This window comes from Cetorhinus maximus, chromosome 23 (genome assembly GCF_964194155.1).
Source record: "Cetorhinus maximus chromosome 23, sCetMax3.hap1.1, whole genome shotgun sequence".
Classification (NCBI taxonomy): domain Eukaryota; kingdom Metazoa; phylum Chordata; class Chondrichthyes; order Lamniformes; family Cetorhinidae; genus Cetorhinus; species Cetorhinus maximus.
Window position 1 is genome coordinate 37560669 of NC_135901.1, and position 14815 is coordinate 37575483.

General features: G+C 45.7%; 3 protein-coding genes across 8 annotated transcripts in view; 1 reads left to right on the forward strand and 2 right to left on the reverse strand.

Annotated features, from left to right (window-relative positions):
• LOC144697492 (uncharacterized) overlaps positions 1-14815 on the reverse strand; it is a 756645-nt gene that overhangs the window by 729866 nt on the left and 11964 nt on the right. The window lies entirely within an intron of this gene.
• Positions 1-14815, reverse strand: part of LOC144697480 (uncharacterized) — a 142050-nt gene that overhangs the window by 123332 nt on the left and 3903 nt on the right. The gene's annotated exons all lie outside the window — the stretch shown is intronic.
• Positions 3808-14815, forward strand: part of LOC144697461 (uncharacterized) — a 30439-nt gene continuing 19431 nt past the window's right edge. Inside the window, exons 1-3 of the mRNA XM_078569433.1 lie at positions 3808-3911; positions 4992-6042; positions 10556-10922. Coding sequence (XP_078425559.1) covers positions 5101-6042; positions 10556-10922 — 1309 coding nt within the window. The 5' untranslated portion in view covers positions 3808-3911; positions 4992-5100. The remainder of the gene's footprint in view (positions 3912-4991; positions 6043-10555; positions 10923-14815) is intronic.

Here is a 14815-nt window from a genome sequence, read left to right on the forward strand (position 1 = left end):
TGAGGTCGGTTTGCGCTCCTGCTGATGGAGATGGAGCTTATTCTAACTTGCGAGGGATTCTGGGTAGATCACTCGCCATTCTTGTAGAACAACAAGCCGCGCTACTGCTCTTGCGCACCCATTCCAAGGCCGAGACTAAAAACTGGAGTCACCGGAACCTGCGGCCTGGAACTGGGAGTGGGAGAAGCAGAAAGAATGAAGAAGAACAATATAATCTAACATTCACAGCAACCTCCAATCCACCCCCATTCACGGGATAGTGAGACAGAGTTTAGAAACACACACCAACAGGACTCCAGTGAAACATCCATGAAGAAAAGGGGGAGCAGTGACTGTGCCTGTTCTGATATAGCCCCAGACCTGTCACTCAAACCCCCCCAACTCCGCCCAGTTCACAGCTCAACCTACCAGCTTGCAGCTTCCTGCATCTTGACTCCGCCCTGCCCAGGTGTGGGACAGTCCAAGGTGAGTCATTTGTGTAACCAGGGGAGTGGTGGATGGGTGACTACTCCGTGTTGTGCTGTGTCTCAAATGGCTTCTTCCTCCCCTCCCCCAGGGGCCTCTGAACACTGCATGCAGACGGCTGATGGACCTAAGGGGTCCTCACTGACCTGCACAGGTACATTAACCTGCACCCCACCCTGATTCACTCTGTGAACAAGTTGCTTTTTTTTTTGATAACCCGTCGCTTAACTAAGTCAAGTGGCAATATGCAGGGCTGCAGGATCATTGCAGGAGGTGGCATTCGGTAAATTGTTCCATCAGGGGGCGGGGCAGACAACACAGGCCGAACAGCCTTCTTCTGTGCTGTAAACATTCTATGATTCTCTGATTAAAATCCCGCTGCTTTATTCCCTGTTATTCCCGCCTTCTGATATTGTCCCTGGCTCCCTGTTTAACCAAGTTAACCCTCCCCTTTCCCCTGCTCACCCTGTGTAGTGTGTGTCAGACTTCGTCTGGACACCCCCCATCACCACCCAGGCCCTGTTAACCATCAGCAGCTTTCTGCTTCTCTGGTTTTAGTTAAAATTTACAGAATTTACCTTCAAACTCACTTTAACTGACTACATGAAATCTGAAAATATTTGTCCCTCACACCAGGATAGATTATTTTGTATAAAGTCAGAATCCAAAATGCAGTTTCTATTCTTAAGCTTCTTCTTTTGATCCACCTGACCCGAATATAAATGAATAACCTCAGCAGGTCAGGCCTGCACCTGTGAAGAGAGTTAACGTGTCAGCTCTGTGACCTTTCATCTGAACTGGGAATAGATAGAAATGTAGCAGTTTATTACCAAGTGAAAAGGGAGCAGTTCACAGCCGTCAGGAATCAAAATTGAATTGAACACTTTTATATCACATCTCTGCTCCCGCTTTTTTTTTCGGTTTCTTTCCGTCTGTGTTTTCCTCTCTCATTGATCTCTATTTTATTTACTTTGCATTCAGGCAATTGCTATCGTGCCATTCACACCTAATCTAGACGTTCCCACTCCCTTTGATCTTACATCATGAAAGGTTTTGTCAGTTAATCTCTCCCGCCCTGCAGCCTTTTACAGACCTTTCCTTCTGTTCTTCCCACCTCCACCTTTTCGCTTGCTCACAGACCTGAAACGTTAATTCTGTTTCTCTCTCTACAGATTCTTTCAGACCTGCTGAGTGTTTCCAATTTTTACTGTTTCTAATTTCAGATTTTAATAGTCCACAGTATTTGTCGTTTCTCCATTCCAAATACCCTGTCTAGCCTTCATCTGCAGTTTATATCTTGAACTCTGATTAATTATTCAGCGATTTATCAGTTCTGAGTGTCTTTAAATGTAGTTACAATTTTATCATTTCCCTGGTTTTCCTCAGACTTCCGGGCACTAATATTAAATCCTGACTAATCTTAAATGGAAGGATCAGCCCAGCACTGACAGACCAGTCAGTTTAATCTCGGTTTAGGAAAGCATTTAGAAACCGGGATTCAGGACAAAATTAACAGTCACTTGGCCAAATGAGGATTAATTAAGGAAGGCCGGCACGGATTTGTTAAGGGCAAATCATTTTGAACTAACTTGCTTGAGTTTTTTGATGAGGTAATAGAGGAGGATGATGTGGGTAATACGGTTGATGTGCTGTTTCCTTGATTTCTCTGAAATGTCCATCGTATGTTCCCCACAGCTTCTCTCCCATGTGTAAATTGGGCGTCACGCCTACAAACCTGGTTGTGATTTAAATTTGAATCCACTTAGTAAACGTGTTTAACAAAAGGTGAACAAGTAAACAGATCATGTCAAGTAATTGGCAAAAATACAGAGAGGAAAAGAGAAAACAATATTTACTCAGTGAGTTATGATCTGGAATGTACTGCCTGAAAGGTGAAAGCAGATTCAATAGATTCCTTCCTTCTTTTGAAATTCCACTTCCGTGTGCAGGGGTTGCAGACAGTGCTGGAGACAGAGGGAGCAGCAAACTGGACTCAGGGTGGATACGCCGATTTTGTCCTTGACCTGGGCTTCCTGCTGAGCGTCTGCTGGGAGCCAGTGGAATTTCACTCTGCTGGGACATTTCTGCATGCGTAACAGGACCACCAGGAAAAGGAGGAGGGCATTCAGCCCTGAAAGCTGCTCCAGTCAGATAGATGAGGGCTGATTTGTATCAGAATTCCATTTACCCGCATTCATTCCATATCCCGTGAAACACTTAGTGAGCAAAAATCTATCCATCTCAGTCTTGCAAGCTCCAATTGACCCTCATCATCAAGCGTATTTTGTTGGACAGAGTTCCACATTTCTACTCCACCTTGTGTGAAGGATCTCTGTTTGATTGCACTGCTGAATGGTCAAGTTCTAACTTTAGGTTGATGACCCCTTTTTCTCGATCCTCCCACCAGAGGAAATAGTTTATTTATATCTATCCGATTGGTACATCGAGCATATTTTGGCCGATCCTCTTTAATCCAGACACCAGTATAAATTTAATGGGTCAGGACATGGGGAGTGACCTGAATGGACAATGAACACCCAGTAGCAAAGTCCCCGGTGTTAAGGTAAATTGGGAAAATACTGCGATTATCCATGAGGCGGAAACACCCAGTGTAACGGATGAAGGGAAGAGAGGGAACAGATGTATAAAATCCTTCTTCATCATCCTGCCCATTTCTCTCTCTCATCACGTAGGGGCACGGACCAGGCACAGATTCGCCTCCCGTGCACTTGGCTGCTATATAAATTGACTTAATAAATTTACATCTGCGCCTCCAATCCAAACGGGATCACAAAATGTGATTCTGTATTCAACTATGTTTCCTCTCAATGGCGGTAACATTACCCAGCATTCACCGAGATACTGAATATGCTCTATCTTCAACAGGAAATACTGGGAAAACTCAGCAGGTCTGACAGCATCTGTGGAGAGAGAAAAACAAAGTGAACGTTTCGAGTCCGTATGACCCTTCTTCAGACTCGAAACGTTAACGTTGTCTCGCTCTCTCTCTCCACAGACATCATGTCAGACCTGCTGAGTTTTTCCAGCATTTCTGGTTTTGTTTCGGCATCTGCAGAATTTTGCTTTTAAACTCCATCTTCAGAATTTTGCTTTTAAACTCCATCTTCAGCTTGGGTGGTCCTCGCGCAGGCGCAGTGCCAGGCACAGACTGGAGCATGCGCAACAAAAACAGAAATACCTGGAAAAACTCAGCAGGTCTGGCAGCATCGGCGGAGAAGAGCTGAGTTTTTCCAGGTATTTCTGTTTTTGTTTTGGATTTCCAGCATCCGCAGTTTTTTGTTTTTATCTCTGGAGCATGCGCAGCCGGGTCTATAACCGGAGCATGCGCAGTCCGGTGCTGGAAGGACAGAGGCGGCCGTGTCGGATCAGCGAAGAGAGCAGAGCAATCGAGCCAGCGGGTGGGTGAGGGAAAATGGAGCCGCCAAGTGAGTGGGGAGTTTTCATAAACACTTTCTGGGGACCTCAAGATGTGAATAAGAAGTTTCCGGTCCAACACCAGCACAGATTTGGCGGCTGCATCGTTTCTCCTGATATCAGCCCCAGATTAACAGCCACCATCTTTAAAATGATCAGGGACGATGGACAGCAGTGCGCATGTGTCCGCCATCTTTATAGGGGGCAATGGGCAGCAGTGCGCATGTGTCCGCCATATTCATAGGGGGCAATGTGCAGCTGTTGTGACCAAAGCTGGAGCAATTAAAATTGGGAATTGTCAGGTATCCGGAATTAAATTAAGTGAAGATATCAGGAAGGATTGTGAGGCTGGAGGACATTACAAAGACATGGAAGGATTTGAAATGATCAGGAATTCAAAATTTTGTTGCTCCTTTACCCGGAGCCTTTGTCGGTCAGTGAGCACAGGGGTGATGAGTGAACAAGACTTGGTGCAAGTAAGCACATGGGCAGCAGAGTTTTGGATCACCTCAAGATTACAGGAAGATTGAATGTGGGTGGCCAACCGGGGGTTGTTGGGATAGTTAAGTTTAAAGAGAACAAAGGAATGGATGAGGTTTTCAGCAGCAGATGAGCTGAGACTGGGGTGGAGTCGGGCGATGTTACTGAGGTGGAAATAGGCGGTCTTGGTGATGATGTGGATATGTGGTTGGAAGCTCATCTTCGGGTGAAATATTTCACCATGGTTGTGAACATTCTGGTTCAGTCTCAGACAGTTGTCAGCGAGAGGGATGGAGTCGGTATCTCGGGAGTGGAGTTTGTAGCGGGGACTGAAGACAATGACTTCAATCTTCCCAATATTTAAATAGAGGAAATTTCTGCTCATCCAGTACCAGATGCCAGGCAAGCCAGGACTGTGTGCAACTTGGAGGTGATGGTGTTCACACACACCTGCTACCCTGGTCCTTCTAGGGGGTGGAGGTTACTGATTCAGGAGATTTTGTCAAGTTCTGGTTGAGTGATAGATGTATGAAGTCCTTCTGCTTTACCCAATGCCTCTCTAACCTATATCTCTCATTCCCTTTTTTTCCTGTATTAAATCAATCACACAGGGTATGAGAAGGAGAGGATTTGCAGCCAGGAATCTGAAAGCAAACATCACATCAGTGCCTGAAAGAGTCACCTAATTTATCATAACCTGACTATCATTGGATTTTGAACATGGAAGGAAAAAGTACCGTTCACAGTGGGGAGAAACCGTACATGTGTTCTGTGTGTGGACGAGGCTTCAGCCGATCATGCGACCTGTCAAAACATAAATGCAGGGACAACAGGGAGAAACCATGGAAATGTGGGGACTGTGGGAAGGGATTCAATTACCCATCCCTGCTGAAAACTCATTGGCGCACTCACACTGGGGAGAGACCGTTCAGCTGCTCCAAGTGTGGGAAGGGATTCACGCAGTTATCCAACTTGCAGTCACACCAGCGAGTTCATAATGTGGAGGGGCCATTCACCTGCTCCGAGTGCGGGAAGAGATTCACTCAGTCGTCTGTCCTGCTGAGACATCAGCGGGTTCACAGTGGGGAGAGATCTTTTAAATGTCCAGACTGTGGGAAGTGCTATAAAAATTCCAAGGACCTTATGTCTCATCAGCGTGTTCACACTGATGAGAGACCTTTTAAATGCCCAGACTGCGGGAAGTGCTTTAAGAGATCCCAGGAATTGATGTACCATGAACGTGTTCACACTGACGAGAGACCGTTCAGGTGTTCTCACTGTGGGACTGGGTTCAGGCGATCATCTAACCTCATTGAACACCAGCGAGTTCACACTGGAGAGAGGCCGTTCACCTGCTCCAAGTGTGGGAAGGGATTCACTCAGTCATCCAGCCTGCTCACACACCAGCGAGTTCACAATGGGGAGAGGCCATTCACCTGCTCCAAGTGTGGGAAGGGATTCAGTCACTCAACCACCCTGCTGATGCATCAGCGAATTCACACTGGGGAGAGACCATTCACCTGCTCCGAGTGTGGGAAGAGATTCACTCAGTCATCTACCCTGCTGACACATCAGCGAATTCACACGGAGGAGAGACCGTTCACATGCTCCAAGTGTGGGAAGGGATTCACTCGGCGGTCCCACCTGCTGACACATCAGCGAGTTCACAGGTAACTACAGTGATTGCATTTTGCTGTTAATCACATCCAGGACTGAACCATGTTCATTGGAGTCTGTTTCTGCTGAGGTTAGTAAACTGAAGCCCGATTATTGCAGTTGTTATTCTGAATAAAGTCAAATTAATCAGCTTTGTATTACACACACTGTGTTGAACATATGAATAAGGTGCAGGAGTAGGCCATTCGACCCCTTTAGCCTGCTCACCCAATCAGTAAGATCATGGCTGATCTGACTGTGGCCTCAGCTCCACATTCCCTCCTCCTGCTGATAACCTTTACTCCCTTAGCAGTAACTGGAAAGTACTGTGTAAGCAGGCTAAGTTTTTTTTCTTGCAGCTTCGACTCATTTTCTGCTGTGAGAGCTGAGTAGTTAATTAGCAAACTGGTTGAATCTGGTTACTCTAGCCCCAGTTCAGTTGGCAATAAAAAACAGGCCTCCATAGTGCAGCTAAGGAAAAGGAGTGCAATTAAGGCAAATGAGTGCATACTTGGAGTTTGGTGAGAGGGGGAGTTTGGTGAAGTGGAGGGAGGAGATGTTCATTTCCTTTTTCTATCTTTCGCACACTGTAGGAATTGGTTCTTGCTCTACTATGGGGAAAGGAGCAAGCTGCTTGGTGAGTATCTGGTGAGTGCTTAAGTTCAGCTGTATTCTTAAGCTTTCAAATTGGAGGTCAAAATAATAAAATGTATAAAAATGCAATATAAATAAATGATTAATATAATTAAGTAATTATTCAAAACACATTAAGGATAGCAGGACGGTTGATGTGTGAATCACAGAATTGTTATGGCATTACTGCCGATGAAACTCCATCAACATCCTGGGGGTTACCATTGACCAGAAACTGAACTGGACCAGCCATATAAATACTGTGGCTACAAGAGCAGGTCAGAGGCTAGGAATCCTGCGATGAGTAACTCACCTCCTGACTCCCCAAAGTCTGTTCACCATCTACAAGGCACAAGTCAGGATTGTGATGCAATACTTTCTACTTGCCTAGATGAATGCAGCTCCAACAGCACTCACAAGATCGCGACACAATCCAGGACAAAGCAACCCGCTTGATTTTTTTTTAAATGATTCTTTCATGGGATGTGGTCTTCGCTGGCTGGGCCAGCATTTATTGCTCATCCCAAGTTGCCCTTGAGAAGGTGGTGGTGAGCTGCCATCTTGAACCACTGCAGTCCATGTGGTGTAGGTACACCCACAGTGCTGTTTGGGACGGAGTACCAGGATTTTGACCCAGCGACAGTGAAGGAACGGCGATATATTTTCAAGTCAGGGTGGTGAGTGGCTTGGAGGTGGTGGTGGTCCAGATGGTGGTGTCTGCATCTATCTGCTGCATTTGTCCTTCTAGATGATAGTAGTCGTGGGTTTGTAAGGTGGTATCGAAGGAGTCCTGGTGAATTGGCACCCCTTCCACAAACATTCACTCCCTCAACACCAATGCACCGTAGCAGCAGTGTGTCCCATCTACAAGATGCATGACAGGAATTGACCAAGGCTCTTTATACAGCACCTTCCAAACCCACGAGCACTCCCATCTAGAAGGACAAGGGCAGCAGACACATGGGAACACCACCACCTTGAAGTTCCCTTGCAAGTCACTCACCATCCTGATTTGGAAATATATCGCCCTTCCTTCACTGTCACTGGGTCAAAATCCTTGAACTTCCCCCTAACATCTCATAAATGAATAAAACATACAATTGTAAACACAAAGCTTCCAGCCGGGATTGAACCGGGGATTTTCTCATGTAAAGTAAAGGTGATAATCAGTGCACTAGGGAAATGAGTGTGAATCCCCCCCCGGACAGAGGGGAACTGACCATCCATCTCTAGCTCTAATTCCCAAACAGAAAATGCTGCCAAGAATCAGCAAGTCAGGCTGAGTCTGTGGCTGCTCTCACCATCTGAAACCGTCACAATGCCCGGCTGATTGACGGCAGCTCCGGACCAATAGGAAGAGGGGGCGGCACTGGAGGACCGAGCAGGCGCGGCTGATCCTCCAACCAATCGGAGTGAATGAGGGGTGGGGCCGGGCTGGGAGTGAAGCATCCGCAGAGTAATGGCGATGGAGAGACGCTTCTTTGTCGGATCCGGAATCGGTGAGTGTGTGAATGGCGGGGTGGAGGAAGCGATGGATCCGGAGAGTGGGCGGACAGGCTACGGAAACATGTTCTGTAAACCGCAAACCCGCAACCGTTTGCATCGAGCGGGGCCGCAGCTTTCTCCCAGTTACAGACACAGGTTAACGGCCGCCCTCTTTGTTGGGGGCAATGTGCAGTGGGGCGCATGCGCGGCCGCCCTCTTTGTTGGGGGCAACGTTTTTGGAAACTTTTCAATGACAATGGGAACAACTTGTCCATCAAACTGCTTCAAGCTTTGAGTTACAATGTCTTATTGACGAGGCAGAACAACGGTATATGTCCAAATCAGTGAAAATAATTTATATTTATATTGTGCCTCTAACATAATAAAACTTCGCAAGACATTTCACAGAAATGTTACAAAGTAACATTTGACACAGCCACATAAGAAGATATTAGGGCAGGTGACCAAAAGCTTGGTCAAAGAGGTAGGTTTTAAGGAGAATCTTAAAGGAGGAAAGTGAGTTGGAGACGTTCAAGGAGAAAATTCCAGAGCTTGTGGCCTACGCAAATGAAAGAACGGTCACCAGTGGTGGAGTGATTAAAATCAGGAATGCTCAAGAGGCTGGAATTAGATGAGTGGAGAGATCTCGGAGGAGTGTATAACTGGAGGAGATTACAGAGATAGAGATGATCACAACCATGAAGAAAAACAAGGATGAGAATTTTTAAAATTGGGTGCTTTTTAACCGGGAACGTTAGTTCGTCGGTCAGCACAGGGGTGATGGGTGAACAAGACTTGGTGCAAGTCAGCACACAGGCAGCAGAGTTTTGGTTGACCGGAGGATTACAGGGAGATTGAATGTGGGAGGCCGGCCAGGACTGCGTTCGGGTAGTTAAGTCTTGAAGGAACAAAGGAATGGATGAGAGTTTCAGCAGTAGATGAGCTGAGACTGGGTTGGAGTCGGGTGATGTTCCTGAGGTGGAAATAGGCAGTCTTCGTGATGATGTGGAAATGTGGTTGGAAGCTCATCTTGGGACAAAATATTTCACCATGTTTGTGAACAGTCTGATTCAGTCTCAGACAGTTATCAGGTAGGGGGTTGGAGTCGGAGTTATAATTTGCTGCTCATTTACTGAGCAATCCGCAGCCAGTTTTCCTTCACCTAGGTTTATTCAAATCACTCAGAGAACACAGGCACAGAATCTCTTTTCCTCTCCTGTCCACAGAGGAAACCGGTTCTTATTTACTTTAGAATGATGCCCCTACCTTTCCCCAATTAGTAACGTTATCAGAAGTACTTGGGATTGTGGAGCTAATACTTGAATCGGATCAGCTATGATGTTATTGAATGGCAGAGCAGGCACGAGGGGGCAAGTCACCTACTCCTGTTTATAATTTTTATCTTCCTATGTTTGTCTGTAACAGCTCTCACTTACAACTAGATCACGCCCTTCCTTTTGACAGGATTCCAACATCAACATCAGTGACTAGGGAGTGGAGTTTGTAGCGGGGACTGAAGACAATGGCTTCAGTCTTCCCAATATTTAAATGGAACAAATTTCTGTTCATCCAGTACCGGATGTCAGACAAGTCAGGACGGTGCGTGACTTGGAGGGGAACTTGGAGGTGATGTTGTTCACATACACCTGCTACCCTGGTCCTTCTAGGAGTTGGAGTTTGACAATTTTGGAGATTCTGTCAAAGGTCTGGTAAGGGTTAAGGCATATAAAATCCCTGCCCTTCATCGGATGCCTCTCCTACCATCTATTTCTACTTCTCCTGTCCTCTCTTCCCCGAGAGGCCAGAGTCTTGTGTAGGCCCAGACCGGGTGACAGGTTCCCTTCCCTGAAGGTCATTAGTGAACCAGCTGGGTTTTTATGACAATCCAGCAGTTTTCATGGTCACTTTTTCCTCGGGCCGGCCCCACAAATTCCCAGATTCATTCAGCTCAATTTCACAACCTGCCTTTGTGTTTTTGTGGGTTCTCTCTCACTCCCTTTTTTCTGTTTTAAATCAATTACACAGGGTATCAGAAGGGGAGGATTTGCAGTTGGGAAACTGGAACTAAACATCACATCAGGATATGACAGAGACGCCCAATCTTTTGCACCTTGAACATAATCGGATTTTGAACATGGAGGGAAAAAGCACCGTTCACAGTGGGGAGACAACATACATATGTCGCATGTGTGGACGAGACTTCAGCCGATCATCTGGCCTGTCAGAACATAAATGCAGTTACAATGTGGAGAAACCGTGGAAATGTGGTGATTGTGGGAAAGGATTCAATTACCCATCTGACCTGGAGAGACATCGGCGCACTCACACTGGGGAGAGGCCGTTCACCTGTTCCACGTGTGGGAAGGGATTCACTCAGTCATGCACCCTGGTGACACACCAGCAAATTCACACTGGGGAAAGGCCATTCACCTGCTCCGAGTGTGGGAAAGAATTCATTACCTCATTCCACCTGCTGAGACATCAGCAAGTACATACCGAGGAGAGACCTTTTCAATGTCCAGACTGTGGAAAGTGCTATAAAAGTTCAGAGAGTCTGATGGTGCATCAACGTGTTCATACTGACGAGAAACCGTTCAGGTGCTCTCACTGTGGGACTGGGTTCAGGTGGTCATCTGACCTCACAAAACATCAGCGAATTCATACTGGGGAGAGACCGTTCACCTGCTCTGAATGTGGGAAGGGATTCACTGATTCATCCACCTTGCTGAGACACCAGCGAGTTCACACTGGGGAGAGACCTTTTAAATGTCCAAACTGTGGGAAGTGCTTTAAAAGCTCCGGGAACCTCAGGACCCATCAACGTGTTCACACGGAAGAGAGACTGTTCAGGTGCTCTCACTGTGGGACTGGGTTCAGGCAATCATCTGACCTCACTAAACATCAGCGCACTCACACTGGGGAGAGACCGTTCACCTGCTCCGAGTGTGGGAAGGGATTCATTAGTTCATCCAAACTGCTGACACACCAAACAGTTCACACTGGGGGGAGACCATTTCCTGATCCAAGTGTGGGAAGAGATTCACTCATTTGTCCCACCTGCTGACAAAGGTCAAGTAACCAGACTGACTGGATTAGTGTTAATCACATCCAGGAAACAACTACTTACACTGGGATCTGTTTCTGCTGATGTGAATAAACCCCAGCCCAGTTATAGGGGTTGATATTGTGGATGAGAGTGAAATAAATTAGCATCTTGTTAAACACACGGTGTCTTTTTAACATTTCCAACACAAGTTACATGCAAATTAGGAGCAGGAATAGGCCACTCACCCCTTCAAGCCTGCTTTTCCATTCAGTAAGATCATATCTGATCCGATTGTAACTTCAACCCCACTTTCCTGCCTACCCGATAACCTTTCACTCCTTTGTTAACCAAGAATCTCACTACCTCTGCCATAAAAATCTTCATAGACTCTGCTTCCACTACCTTTTGAGGAAGAAAGTTCCAGAGACTCATTACCCTCTGAAAGAAAAAAAAATCGTCATCTCTGTCTTGAATAGGTGACCCCTTATTTTTAAACCATGACCCCTAGTTCTAGATTCTCCCACAAGAGGAAACATCCTCTCCACATCCACCCTGTCAAGACCCCTCAGGATCTTATATGTTTCAACCAAGTCTCCCCTTACTCTTCTAAACTCCAGAGGATACAAGCCTAGCCTGTCTAACGTTTCCTCATTAGACAACACCCCCATTCCAGGTATTCGTCTGGTAAACTTTCTCTGAGCTGCTTCCAAACATTTACATTCTTCCTTAAATAAAGAGACCCAATACTATGCACAGTACTCCTGATGTGGTCTCACCGATGCCCTTTACAAGTGAAGCATAACCTCCCTACTTTTCTATTCAAATCCACTTGCAATTTAAGTCAGTTATCCAAATTGTAAAAAATGTTGAGGCGGCAGCACTGATCCCTGTGGCACAACATTTGTCACATCTTGCCAACCAGAAAATGACCAATTTATGCCTGTTCATTGTTTCCTGTTAGCAAGCCAATCTTCTATCCATGCCATTAAGGTACCCCCTACACCAGGAGCTTTTATTTTCCACAATAATCTGTGATGTGACACCTTATCAAATGTCTTTTGCAAATCTAAGTACAGTACATCTACCAGTTCTCCTTCATCCATGGCACATGTTACTTCTTCAAAGAACTCTAATGATTTGGTTAAACATGATTTCCTTTTCGTAAAGCCATGTTGACTCTGACTGATTACCTTTACTTTTGCTAACTGCCTTACTATAGCCTCATTAATAAGAGCATCTAACATTTGTGACAGATGTTAAACTAACTACCCTCTAGCAACCTTCCCTGTAGCTTTCTGTCATTTTCTCCCACCCCCGCATCTTTTTGAATTAAGGGAGTTACATTCACTATTTTGCAATCTAATGGAACCTGCCCTGAATCTAGGGAATTTTGGAAAATTAAACCAATGCACCAACTATCTCACTAATCACTTCTGTTAAGGCCCAAGGATGAAGTCCATCAGGAAACCAGGGACTTGTCAGTCTGCAGCTCCAATAATTTTCTCAGTATCACTTCCCTGGTGATTGCAATTTTCTTGAGTTCCTCCGTCCCTTCCATTTCCTCATTTACCGCTATTTCTGGGATGTTTCTTGCATCCTCAATACTGCAAAGGCACCTGGCTAGAATGTTAAACTGTGATGTCCTGCAGCAGCATTTTGGGTCTTTGTTTTGAAGAAATGGAATTCGGCTGTTCTCATTAGCAAGCTAGAGACAGACTGATCTCAAATGGCACAGCACAGTAAGAAGGCCATCCACCCATCGTGTCTATGCTTCAGCTTTTTACAACTATCTTTCCAATTCATCCTTGTTTCCTTCTCTTTCCCCAAAACACTGCTTTTCTCCTTCTCAAATCATTGTCAAATTCCCTTTTGAAAACTCGAGTTAAGAACAACAATATTGAAAGAGATGCAGGAATTTCTGTAGTGTCCATGAACGTGTGTGAAAATTAGCAAAGTTTCTCGGACCCAATCACATGAAGAGTTCGGCTGGTGAATCATATACCATTTTTTAACAAAGAAACTATGTACCAAACTATTGATTTCAAGTTGAATTTTCAGAAGAATTTTATTTTGATCAAGCATCTCCTCATTTGTCTCACTTGATGTATACAATCTAATTACCCTTGCTCTATAAACTGTTACAGAGGCCTTTAAAAATTCATTCATGGGATGTGGGCATCGCTAGCGAGGCCAGCATTTATTGTCCGTCCTTAATTGCCGGTAAAAAGGTGGTGGTGATGTGTCTTCTTGAACCATTGGAGTCCCTGTGGTGTAGGTGCACCCACAGTGCTGTTAGGGAGAGAGTTCCAGAATTTTGACCCTGCAACAGTGAAGGAACGGAGATATATTTCCAAGTCACAATAGTGAGTGGTTTGGAGGGGAACTTGCAGGCAGTGGTGTTCCCATATATCTGCTGCCCTTGTCTTTCTCGATGGTAGTGGTCGTGGGTTTGGAAGGGGCTGTCTGAGGACCCCTGGTGAGTTCCTGCATTGCATCAAGTAGACGGTACACACTGCTGCTACTGTTCATAAGTGGTGGTCTGAGTGAATGTTTGTGGATGGGGCTCCAATCAAGCGGAATACTTTGTCCTTGATGGTGTCAAGCTCCTTGAGTGTTGTTGGAGCTGCATTCATCCAGGCAAGTGGGGAGTATTCCATGACACTCCTGTCTTGTGCCTTGTAGATTTTGGACAGGGGGTGAGTTACTCACTTCACGATTCCTAACATCTGACCTGCTCTTGTAGCCACAGTATTTGGCTAGTCCAGTTCAGTTTCTGGTCAATGGTGACCCCCAGGATGTAGATTTTGGGGGATTCAGTGATGGCAACGTCATTGAATATCAAGGGGCGATGGTAGGATTCTCTCTTGTTGGAGATGGTCATTTCCCGACACTTGTTTGGCACGAATGTTACTTTCCACTTGTCAGCCCAATCCTGGATGTTGTCCAGGTCTGCTGAATTTGGACGTGGACTGCATGAGTGGATTGACGTTATGAAAAAGAGGGAGAGGTTTGCTCCAGTGATCCAAAGCCCTGGTTGGATCACACCGAAGACTGGGTATATTTTTGGGAGCGGCACCTTATAAATGGTCAAAATTTGCCTTGAAAGTTTCAGAGGAGACGCATTGATGAGGTTGGTGGGTTTTGGAAATTGAAAGTTGTACATCCGCAGCTTGTGGCACTATTTCACCTCACTGTTCACTTCCTGTTCATGTCTAACACACTCGATGCTGTTATTGGCTGAAAAGTCTTCCGTGTTTTAACTAAACATGCTATTATTCGGCGCTCCCACTCCTGCCGCCCGGTTTGGCCCTTCTCAGAGAATGTTGTTTTCTTGTTGCTGTGTGAACTGTCACAATGAACTGATCCTGGAGCTTCTTTCCTCTGGGATCTACAAAACCCGTCACTTCTCTTCCTCTTTCATTCTCACTCTTTCATTCCGGGTTTGGGAGGAAGAATGAGGAGAGACGCTACAAATTACAGTGTCCAGGGAAAAGATTGGGTAATGTCAGTGACAGAATGGGCAGACGGCCCTCTTTCCCTGCTGTAACCATTCTATGATTTCATGCAAATAATATTAATATACTCGCAAGGTCTGTAGTCGTGGCTGAGTGGTTA